The sequence below is a fragment of the Chelonia mydas genome, chromosome 1 (genome assembly GCF_015237465.2).
Source record: "Chelonia mydas isolate rCheMyd1 chromosome 1, rCheMyd1.pri.v2, whole genome shotgun sequence".
In the NCBI taxonomy this organism is placed as follows: Eukaryota; Metazoa; Chordata; order Testudines; family Cheloniidae; genus Chelonia; species Chelonia mydas.
Window position 1 is genome coordinate 229,341,409 of NC_057849.1, and position 12,618 is coordinate 229,354,026.

The following is a 12,618-nucleotide window of genomic DNA, read 5'->3' on the forward strand; positions in this document are numbered from 1 at the left end:
TACCTTCCTTATCTTTGTTTTGGATATTTGCATTCAGGGACACTAGTATTCCTGGCTTGTACTGGGGCAGAACATTAATGTATTTTGCCTCTGACAAATGTCCTATTTTCTAATTCCAAAGCTGACTTCAGCTTTGCAAAGTATTGTGGGATATTGGACATGGGGCAACAGAGTTGTGGGTAGAGCATAATACATTCAGTTAACATAACTTCCCAACAAGTATTTATATTATAATACAGAAGGGCCAGGAAGCAGTGGGAGAGTGCTAGAGGGGAAATATATATGCTCAAGGCTAATTAAGGCGTGGTTCCCTGTAGACTAGGGAAGGTGGCTGCAGGTTAATTGGAGCACCTGCAGTCAATTAAGGCCCTGTTAGGAACCTAATAAACCCCCCTGCTTCAGGCAGATAGAGGAGGAGGAAGGAGAGAGGGCTGGAGCTTGGAGGTGTGCTATAAGACTTGGAAAATCAGAGAACCAAAGTAGGGGGACCCTGCCCTAGATGGGGAGGGAGACTCCCTTCCCCAGCATCTAAGGACTGCAGGTAGCCCACCCAAGGTGGAAGAGGGTAAGAACCCGCAGGGGTTGAGAGGGACTGAGGCTCAGAGTGAGGGGTAAACCCAGACCCCTCCCCTGCTTCCCTCCTTTACCACCTTCCTGGGCCACTAGCGGGGCCATTGATGCCCCAAGAACAGGGGCAAGGGGTGGCATCTTAGCTCCCTGCTAAGAAAAGCAAAAGACCCACCAGACTAACATTGGCCATCTTGTCACAATATGTAATGTATATTCTATTAATATCATGCCACTAATACCTTTTTAATGTGGCATGTACTATGCCTAACATATATGTAATTGGCTAACAGTCCACACTATCCCACATTTGGGTCTTGGCAAATAAACTCAACTGTTGAGAGTCCAGCATACCAGAGAAAGTTCTCACTTTGTGTGGGTGAATGGGTTTGGATAAAGACTTCCACTCCCATCCCTGTCCCCCCAAATCTTTGCACACAAATTGAAATTAGCCTTTTTTAGTTTTGAAAAAGATCAGTAAACTTTCTCATAATTATTCATTTTCTCCCATTTCTTTACTTTTGGTTTCTGACCAGAACCAGATGTAAATACCGTGGGTGACACCTTAGGCTTACTGATATCAATGTCAAAGCTCCCATTGACTTCCATGGGGTCAGGATTTCAGCCTATAGGAAGAGCTGTTCTCATGAGATTTTCAATTCACTTTTGCAAACTCAAAAGTGCTGGACAGTTTAGATAAGCATGACCAAGTCTCTAAATCATTTAAAGTTCACCCTTCACTTGTTTCCACCAACTTCTTGGGAAATTGAGTTACCTGCATCTTAGTAACAACCAAGAAGGTCTAGGTGACCATGGATTTATCACAATGTGCTTTTTATTTAAACCTTTTTCCATAAACTGAGAGGAAAATGAGGATTTTTGTTGACTTTATTACTTCTGAGATTTATTTTTCCTTTTAAAATCAGTGTATGGAAATAATTTTTGTTCCCACCAACAGGCACTCTGTATGCAGGAAGCAGCCGGGGCAGAAACACAGCTACAGGAAGTTTTAATGGAAAAAGTAGAAGGCTGACCCGGTCAGCAGGGGTAAGTAGAGACTAAGACAAATTCCCTTTTCAATAAAGCAAGAACAGTGGGGTTCAGATAAAGAATTTTCAACAAAATTAAGTTTTTGGTTTCCTTTTCTTTATTATTTGTGTTCTAAGAGAGAGGCCTACATCAGAACCAGTCATTCAAGACTCAGATCTGACTCTGTATTGAAACAGTGCAACTTGATCACGTCTATATAATGTGACCATTAGAAACACCACTGTATTAGCAGGAAGTTTGCATTCACAGCTTGAGAGTATGGGTCTGATTCTCATTTACAATGAGGCCGTTTACACTGCTCTGGTAGGGTAAAGAGGCCTTGAAGTGGCTGTACACTTTCACCCACTTTAAGACCTCTTCATATTTACACTATCCTATAGAAAGACTCTCAATCAAGCCCTGTATAATGGGCCCATCCCAGGACCCTAAATTTGTAAATCCCCAAACTGGGAGAACATTAGGCTCCCAATCCAAACTTCCTGGCTTGGGTTCATCTCTAATTTTTTCTAAAGATCAGTTCCATGATTTTTTGCAATATAGAATTCTTAACTAATAGGTAAATGCAGGAGATACCTAGGAAAATGCTAAACATTGCTTCAGTATCAGACCCACATTTCTTAAGACCTGAGTCAAAGCTCATTGCAGTCTACGGGCTTTGGCTGTTAATGAATACTGAGCTATATATATGACATATATTCTATAGGTCTATAATAATATTATTAACTCTATTATGGTTAATGTTCTGCAAAGTTCTATATGCATTTACACAGATGTAAAAATGTTTATCAACAGCCAGTCTATGTACACTGAAATGAAAAAGAAATCCTGGAGGAATTTTTAAAATATTGGATGTGCTTGCTTGTTAATTAACTGCTAACATGGTATAGGGTTCTTCCACTAGGTATAGGCCTGTGTAAATAAACATATCAGTGTCTCAGTTTTCCCTTCTGTAAAGTGGTGGCAATAAAGCATATCTCAAAAGTGTGTTGTGATGCTTGATTCATCAATGTTTGTAAAAGCGCTTTCATATCCTCAGATGAAAGGCACTTTAGAAGTGCAAAGTATTAGCATTAGTAACACTAGATAAAATGCCCTTTTGAGTATGAATCATGCTTTTGCCAAGATACTACTTGAATTCAAAGAAGCTGATTATCCAGAAAGACTGTTTCCAAACATCTGTGTCTCTAATCTCTTAGTTTTCTAAGTAGCATTCAGGGTTTAGCTGAGCAATTCAACTTTACTGTCACAGTTAAAAATAACCCTATGTGATGTTTTGGAAATGTAGGGGTTTCTTTATTTGCAGCCAGAGATGAGACCTGATTCTTATTTATACTGAAAGCCCATTACACTGACATCCTTAGAGTATCTCTTCACTGCAGAGTTAACCCAGGCTTTTGTTCCTAGTTCCCTTCCTGTCCACGCACAAAAACCTCTTATGTTTGGTGCTTTCAACCAGGGTAGCTGGGGCTATAGGCCAAAGCCAGAGTGAGACTTTCATTTGGGCTGGGAACCCACCTGCTTTGCAGTCAGGGCACTGGCTTAGACACTCAAATGCTGATAATCCTCCACTGCCTTCCCAGAAGGACAAACAAGTTCTCTCATAGTTCACTAGGAAAGAATCATAGAGCGGTTCAACTTACTGTAGCACCAAAAGCCATGGGATATGCCCCCAGAAGTCCTAGTGACATACATGGGGGACTGCAGCATCACTGAGGACACGGTAACTTGTGTCTTTGCCGTGTGGGGGGCTCACTATTGTGCTAACGTAGGTGCTGATCACTTATTGTCGAGGTGCTGAGAACCATCAAACTAAACCCTGTATATGGTGGAAACCACTTCAATCCAGGGGTGCAACAGCACCTCCAGCACCCCTAGTTCCAGCACCTATGCTTGTGGTAACCACAGTGAAAACATATCGTTAGAGTAAATAAAAATGAGGCCTATGCTCTCCCAGGTGCACGTGCATGGTACACTGGTGATGTCACCAGCTAGCTAGGAAATTCTGAGAGGCACCAAAGATTCAGCTCTTCTGGCATAACCTTCAATGGAGGCACACAATTCAGAAGCCCTAGAGAGTTGATCCCATATAACAGGCTTTTCTACACAGGGAAATTTACCAGTATAATTCTACTGCTATAGTTATACCAGAGAAACTCCCCATGTGGAGACTTTTATTGTGGGATAAGAGTGCCTTTTTCTGCCTTTACCTTATACCAGTTCCAAAGTGACATCAGCTAAACTGGGAAAAGGCACTCTTCTTCTTGAATAAAAATGTCCAGCTAGGGAGTTAAACTGGTATCGCTTTAGCCATTTAAAGATAACAGCATAATTATGCTGATAAATTTCCCTGCCTAGACAAGCCCCCAAAGTCCCTTAGAGAGGCTTTCAAAGTATATGTCCTCTGCTAAATATTCATTTTTGAAAAGCTGCTCTCACTGGGGGGCTAGGTGACTCAAGTGACTTGATAATGACATACAGAGCCTTTCATCTCTTGATTACCAGTTCAAGTCCAGCCCAGGCTGATAATGAGTGACTATGTGATGACTCTATTGAAATGAACTGATAGTCTGTTTCCAGTGGACAGCTGTCCCTCTTGCAACAAATGAGCTTCCTTTGTTTGACATCTCAGTAGACAGACTAAAGACGGAATGGGAGAGACTGTGAATTGCTGTACCCCCTGGCCTCGAGAAGAGGCTCCTCAAGGGTAAGGTAGAGACCCATTGTTGGGATGGAATGGGGAAGCTTGCATTGACACCACCTTTTAACGGCCATAAATTCACTAAGAAAGAAAATGCAGAGATCAGGATCCCATCTGCCTGCCTAATTCAGCCCAGTTCACAAAGAATTGTTCACGTTACTTTGTGTTACAATTTTACTTTTCTTTAGGAGGAGGAAATGCAAATCTAATGAACAATGAGATGTCCCAGGGTATGGGGTTCAGTCATCAGCTCTTGAGAGAGAGAGAGAGAGAGAGACTGCAACTTGTAAGGAATCTTGTTGATTTTGGAAAGGATGAGATCACTGGGAGGGACTTCAGATTATCTTCTTCCTCAAGCAGGAGCAGAGGCTATGGTATGGTTCAGGTGTTTTCTAATTGAAAAAAAGGCACTAATCCAAAAAAAAAAAAAAAGTCTGCTCATTCTTTAGGTTGGCACTTACCGAAGAACGTAGAAAGTGCTAATTTCGTTCTCCACCCTTTGCCACTAGCACTTCTGCAGCTGTTTCTGCTTTTCATGGGAACACATTTTGCAATAGTGCATTGTGCCAGGCAATCCTACCTCCTGTGATCAAGGACATTTGCATTTAAAGACACTTTCTCATGACAAAAATATGCCTTCCTCAAATGGGCTTGACTGCTTCAGTGCTATGTAGCCATTAGAGTTGGGGAAGCACTGAAAGGTTAAGATGCTACTCAGATAATAGAATCAGAGCCAAAAAGTTCAGTTGCTCACCCACCACTGCCACCTGGCCATTGGGTGGAAGGGGATGGTGAAGAGGGCACTCCTAGCTCTTCCCAGAATTCTTCTGTGGCCCTGTAAGTAGTGGAGGATGGGAAACAGGACTGGCTTACCCCAGAGCTGCTCTGTGGAAGCAAGGGGAGAGAAGCAATCTGGCCCTGAATTTCCCATTTGTGGTCCCCATCGAGCAATTACATCCTCTCATGCAAAGCCCCACTGGGACTCTCTGCAGGTGCAGGGGTCTGGCTCATATGGATCCAATTGCAGAATTGGTGCCTTTTTTTCCCCCCCCATAGCCGATGCTTTCAGAATGATGGAGTGATAGAGTCCTGCGGAGTGATAGAGTCCTGCAGGCTATGTGTCATTTTGCCTTTCCTCATTAATCTCTCCTTCAGTGCTATCTCCTTCCATATCTGAAATTTTTTAAAAATGAAACAAAAACAATCAAATGTTCAGATTTCTTTGAAAACTGTTAGATCTCCAATAAGCTCTATTCCTTCCCCCCATATTCTCTGTTGTGGACTTCATGCTTCACATCCCCCTGCCACTGTCTGATGCCTTCCGAATGATGTTGTTTTACTAATTTAGAATGTAAGATATATAAGAAAGGGGTTTTGACTTGTTACACATCTGTAATGTATCATGCAAATTGATAGCACAACATATATAACCTCAGACAATTATGAGCCACTCGTTACTTGAACTATGCAAACTTCATTGGGATCTGAAAAACTGGACTGAAGAACAGGCCTGTTCATGAAACTTCCAGTGTTCCCCGCTTCTAACTACAGTATGTTGTCAATACCAAGAGAGAGGCTTTTTGTTTTAATCTATTGAGACTTATTCTCTACAGGGCATGGATTATCTCTTCCTCTGTATTTGGAAAACACCCAGCAGCCTTTTGGTGCTACCACAGTCTCCATAATAAATAATAGTAATCAATTCATCTTTTGTCAGGATGTAAAGAAGATTTAAATGCTGTGTTTTTTCCCCACATAATTCCCATATTACACAGACAATGTGCTTTCTGTTTATTTTTGATGAGAAACATTCCTATGATTTTGACTGAAATACTTTAAGCAGCTGATTAGGTTACCCATAAGATCTCTAATGAACAAATCACAGCTTTCTTAGCACATTGCATGGTAGCACATAGGAAGACAATAACATTATTTGAATAATGCAAGTTTCAGTCTCTCTTTAGCAGCATGGATCTTTGTCTCTTTATACTTTGATTTCATAGGGAGGGCCCTCTACTGAATAAATGACATTTTTTTCTGACAGTAATTAAATAATTCAATCAAGCCTATCCAAAGAGATTGAAATAAAAGGAGGAAATTATGTTATTTTCCATAAAAGTGACTTGATTCCTGAAGTCTTGATTGACTCTAGAGAGGATTGAATTAATCAGAGTTTGAACTAAACAGAAGGTACAGTGCATACTGTGTGTGTATTATATATGCACGCACGCACCAACTACACCTTCAAAAAGGTATAAATGTACTTCTAGATGATAGTGTATTAAAATTAGGTGAATAAAATAAGTAAGTATCCATAATCACAGTGAGGCCAGTGTTGGAATCATACATAGCTGTATGAATACTGATTTTAGTACTTCCACTGTTATCACTATTGTCATTGTGCCCACCCCCATCCTCTGAGCACATACATAAATATCCATCATAGTAGGTCTGAGCACAGATATATTATCTTGTTCTTCCCTTCCCTCCATACTAGGTTGGCCAGAGTGATAAAATAACAAATGGCACTAGGGATTCATATGTTTGGACAAGAAGGTGAAGCATTCAAGTTCCGCTTAACGCAATTTCTTTTTTCCTTCTTACCTAAACTGTTTCATTTGCGCTTAGCATTAAGATTGAATCGCTCCAGCTGGGAGGGTTCATTGTCTCAATGGATCAGTAATTGACTGTAGAGCCTTTCACCTGTATGCCACCCATTCAAATCCAGAGTAGGTCATGATAACCAAGGATTGTTACAACCATATGGCTATGCTATAGTCTGTTTGCAAATGAGTTGTGAGCCTCAGTCCAGTTTCTAATGGACAAGTGTGCACATCTCAAAGCACCACCTTAAAGTAGCAATCTCCGTAATGGGGCCAAAGATGGAATAGACCTGGGATATGTCTACACAGCAGCTGGGAGGATGCTTCTCAGTGTGGCTAGACAGACACAGACACTAGATCTGCTCAGGCTACCCGCTGATCTTAGCAGTGTGGTCACAGTGGCTCAGTCTAGTTGCCTGAGTACGTCCCCAGGGGTCAGGGAAGTCTGTATTTGAGCAGCTAGCTCAAGCTGTTGCCCATGCCACCGTGGCCACACTGCTATTTTCAGTACGCTAGCTCAAGCAGAGTAAGCGTGTCTGTCTGCCTGGTCTGGGGCGCAGCCTCACAGTTGCTGTGCAGACATCCCTGTAGAGAATGAGCTATCTACTCATCCTTAGAGTTGATCCCTCCTGGACAGGTTGAGGCACATTGGTGGGACAGCATGAAGACACTTACCCTGCTTACCACCTGTGCTGTGGGTAGATGGCAATCAGTTTCAAGTGCCATCAGGATTGCTTGTTTTATAAGCTTTAGTTAATTTCAAGCAATAAAAAATAGATGGAGTCATCATACAGATCTGTGAGGATATGCTTAGTGTATGTTTCACTTTTCTTTCCTTCCACCCCACCCCCATCTTAGACAGGCACTGAAGAGCAGGTTAGGGCTATTCTGAAAAAAGAGACCAAATTCTCCTTCCATCTCAGTTCCTTCATATCTCTTACTAATACTTATGTCCAGGCAAGTGAATACCCAGGCACCAACAAGTATTCCTTTTTTTTAACCTGAGTGGAGCTAAGTCACTCCATGTTCCAATTCACCATTTAAAAATGGGAGACTCTTTCAGCGACATCTTCAGTACTATCAAGTAGCTGGGAAGAAAACTGATTTCAAGAAAGCAAGCAGATTCCATTGGCTTTGTCCATGCCTGATGTCATCCTTAGGCCCCATCTACACTCGAACTGTAGCCAAGGCATCTGACCTGGTGACAATATAGTTGTCCCTTGACCTGGTTAGAGTCTGGTTCAAAGTTGTAGTGTAGAACTGACCACGTCCTGTTAACTGGGTTCAAGCCTTGTGGCTCAGGCTGGAGTTCAGGGTCTTGAGCTCACCCACTCTGTAGGCTTTAGTGCCCAAGCTCCACTCCGAGCCTCAACCCCAATGTGCTGTCTATGCAGCTAGTTTTAGAGGGCTAGCGCTAGCCCAGATCAGTCGGTTCGAGGTGGGAGGTTCACTGCCAAAGGCTGTGTAGACATACCTTATAGGAACAAAGCTGAGGTGTTCAGATTGCTATTCAGTAGCTCACAAGGCTATGACCTAGGAATGTAATACAGTTGACAGTGGAACCTCATAACAGTCGTGGGTGTTTTGACAATGGGGAATGAGTGTTCACTGAAATACTTTAATGGCTTGGAAAATGTGGGTGTGAAGAATTAGTGGCAAATACTTTTACTGGATGTTTTATTCTAAGGTTTGAAGGTGTCCATGTGCCACAAGATGGGGTTGGTTTAGTACTTCTGTAGCATCAAAATACGAGTGCCTGACTCTAGTATCACATCACATGCACCAGTCCCTGTACAGTCTCAACAGTTCTGGGACTGAGCACTAGTTTTGCAGTGATCACAGACAGCTGTACAATAAAGTGCAGGTCCCAGACAGCAGAAGCACAGTAGTGACCCCATGCTGGAATATTTGCACATTCATAATGATGACAATATGGAGCCACCTTGGGCAATACCAGGATGATGAAGAGCAGCTCCCTTTCTTAAGTCTGCCTCTCTGACCATCAAAAAAAATGCTGCAAATCACATCAGTCTCTCTATATGCTACAGCCAGGAGAGGCTGAAACGCATCATGAAACTCCATATTGATCTGGGCCGGGCCGGGGGCTGAACGGGGGGGGCGGGTTTGAGCCCCGCACACACACACACACACACACACCCCGGGGCCCGGAGGAAGCCAGCACCTGTGCCCAATCCTCTATAGTTTCACCCTTTGCTAACATACACTGAATTGAAACCTGTCGAACAGCTGAGAGGTAAATGTATTCCGGGACTAGATTTGTTCCATTAGCTGAAATTAGTGTTAAGCGTGTTCTGTTGTCATTTGCCTCCCATACAGCTGTCACAGCATGTGTTGTGGCATTTTACAATATATGTCAAATATAAGTGGAAATCAAACAACTGCAAATGGTTAGGTAAAGGGCAGCTTCTTTTTCTTTGAGTCAGCATTAGGAAAGATCCTGCTTCCATCTACATTGCCTTGGAAATTAGTTTTAGCAAATAGGTACAGGAAGAGTACCCATGAGCATGTTGGAAATAGTGAGCATGTTTGGGAGTGTCATTTAAGTATGTAACAGCAGTGCTGGCGCAGTGACCCTGCAGAGATGATTATGCTGGCTAATGATGATTAAAAAATTGCAAACAGCTGTTTCTTTAGCCTGTGGAATTGCAAGAGCAGGGATTTGAGGCAAAGAGTGCCAATCACAGAAGAGATAGTCACTTCACACAACAGGAGGTCCAAGGGCATGCTGTACATTCTCTGTATGTATTTATACAACTGAGTCAAAGTGCTGCTTATAGAGGTAATTGAATTTGTATTGATGCATTGTAACTTCCTACTCCTTAATTTTTTGTAACTTGCATTTAATTTTTGGTTTTATTGTTTATACACACACTGAGTTTTACAGTTTAAACAAACTTAATCTACTTAAGAACATAAGAACGGCCAGACTGGGTCAGACCAATGGTTCATCTAGCCCAGTACCCTGTCTTCTGACAGTGGCCAGTGCCAGATGATTCAGAGGGAATGAACAGAACAGGGCAATTATTGAGTGATCCACCCCGGTTGTCCAGTCCCAGCTTCTGGAAGTTGTAGGTTTAGGGACACCCAGAGCACGGTGTTGCATCCCTGACCATCTTAGGTAATAGCCATTGATGGACCTATCCTCCATGATTTTGTTTAATTCTTTTTTTAACCCAATTATACTTTTGGCCTTCACAACATCTCCTGGCAACAAGTTTCATAGTGTGCTGTGGTTTCATAGTGGTTTCAAGTTTCATAGTGTCCTTACGTTTGTTTTAAATCTATTGACTATTAGTTTGGTTGAGTGACCCCGGGTTCTTGTGTTATATAAAAGGGTAAATAATGCTTTCCTATTCACTTTCTCTACACCATTCACAATTTTATGGACCTCTATTATACTCCCCCCTTAGTCGTCTCTTTTCTAAAATGAAAAGTCCCAATCTTTTCAATCTCTCTTTATATAGAAATTATTCCATACATCTAATTATTTTCTCTGTACCTTTTCCAGTTCTAATATATCTTTTCTGAGATGTGGCAACTCGAACTGCATGCAATATGCAAGGTGCGGACGTACCATGGATTTATATAGTGGAATTATGATATTTTATATTTTATTACCTAGCCCTTTCCTAGTGGTTCCTAACATTCGGTTTGCTATTTTGTCTGCCAATGCACATTGAGCGGATGTTTTCAGAGAGCTATCCACAATGACTCCAAGATCTCTTTCTTGAGTGGTAACAGCTAATTTAGATGCCATCATTTTGTATGTATGTCTGGGATTATGTTTTCCAATGTGTATTACTTTGAACTTATCAACAGTGAATTTCATCTGCCATTTTGTTGCCCAGTCACGCTGTTTTGTGAGATCGCTTTGTAACTCTTTGCAGTCAGCTTTGGACTTAATTATCTTGAGGAATTTTGTATTCCCTGCAAACTTTGCCACCTCAGTTTACCCCTTTTGCCAGATCATTTATGAATATGTTGAACAGCAGTGGTCCCAGTACTGATCCTTTGGCTTCCCTACTATTTACCTCTCTTCACTCTGAAAATTGACTACATATTCATACCCTTTGTTTCCTATCTTTTAGCCAGTTACTGATCCATCCTTCCCTCTTATCACATAACTGCTTACTTTGCTTAAGAGTCTTTGATGTGAGACCGTCTCAAAGACTTCCTGAAAGTCCAAGTACACTATATCCACTGGATCACCCTTTTACACGTTTATTGACCCCCTCAAAGAATTCTAATAGATTGGTGAGCATGATTTCCCTTTACTAAAGCCATGTTGACTTTCCCCAAGCGTATCATGTTCATCTATGTTTCTGATAATTTGTTCTTTACTATAGTTTCAATTTGTTTGCCTGATATTGAAGTTAGGCTTACCAGCCCATAATTGCCAGGATTGCCTCTGGAGCCTGTTTTAAAAATCTGTGCTACGATAGCTACCCTCCGGTCATCTGATATATACGTCTGATTTAAGCAATAGTTTACGTACCCCAGTTAGTAGTTTCATATTTGAGTTCCTCAGAATTATTAGGTGAATATCATCTGGTCCTGTTGACTTATTACTGTTTAATCTATCAATTTGTTCTGAAACCTATTCTATTGATACCTCAGTCTGGGATGGTTTCTCAGATTTGTTGCCTAAAAAAGATGTCTCAGAATATAGGGATCTCCCTCACATCATCTGCAGTGAAGACTGAGGCAAAGAATTCATTTAGCTTCTCCGCAATGGCCTTATCTTCCTCAAGTGCTCCTTTAGCACCCTGATCGCCCAGTGGCCCCCCTGATGGTCTGGCAGACTTCCTGCTTCTGGTGTACTTTAAAAAAAAATTGCTATTAGTTTTGTCTGTTTTGTTAATTGCAATTGGGGGGGTGGTAATAAATTTTGTTTGAGACTCTATTATGGTGTTTTTAAATAGTTTCTATGCAGCTTGCAGGTATTTCACTCTTGTGACTGTTTCTTTTAATTTCCATTTAACTTAGCTTCCTCGTTTTTGTGTAGTTTTCCTTTTTGCAGTTAAATACTACTTTGGTGGGTTTATTTGGTATTTTCTCCTCTACAGGGATGTTAAATGTAATTACATATGGTCACTAATACTGAGCAGTTCAGCTGTATTCACCTCTTGGACCAGATCCTGTGCTCTACTTAGGCCTAAATCTAGAATTGCCTCTCCCCTTGTGGGTTCCAGGACGAGTTGCTCCAAGAAGCGGTCATTAATGGGATCTAGAAATTTTCTCTCTGTGTCCTGTTCTGGGGTGACATGTGCCCAATCAATGTTGGGATAGTTGAAATACCCCATTATTATTGAGTTTTCTATTTTTGTAGCCTATCTAATCTCCTGGAGCATTTCATGGTCCCTGTCACTATCCTTGTCATGTTCTCTGTAGGATAGTCCTTGTGTATACTCTTATTATTCAAGAATGAAATTTCTCTTCATGCAGATTCTACAGTACAATTTGATTCATTTAAGTTTTTTACTATATTTGATTCTATGCTTTCTTTCACATACAGAACCACTCCCCCATCAGCATGACCAGCTCTGTCATTCCTATATATTTTGTAACCTGGTAATTACTATGTCCCATTGATGATCATCGTTCCACCGAGTTTCTGTGATGCCTATTATATCAACATCCTCATTTAATACCAGGCACTCAAGCTCATCCATTTTAGTA

At 41.4% G+C, this 12,618-nt stretch overlaps 1 protein-coding gene across 1 annotated transcript in view; it reads left to right on the forward strand.

Annotated features, from left to right (window-relative positions):
* LMNTD1 (lamin tail domain containing 1) overlaps positions 1–12,618 on the forward strand; it is a 299,068-nt gene that overhangs the window by 259,130 nt on the left and 27,320 nt on the right. Inside the window, exon 15 of the mRNA XM_037915372.2 lies at positions 1,526–1,614. Coding sequence (XP_037771300.1) covers positions 1,526–1,614 — 89 coding nt within the window. The remainder of the gene's footprint in view (positions 1–1,525; positions 1,615–12,618) is intronic.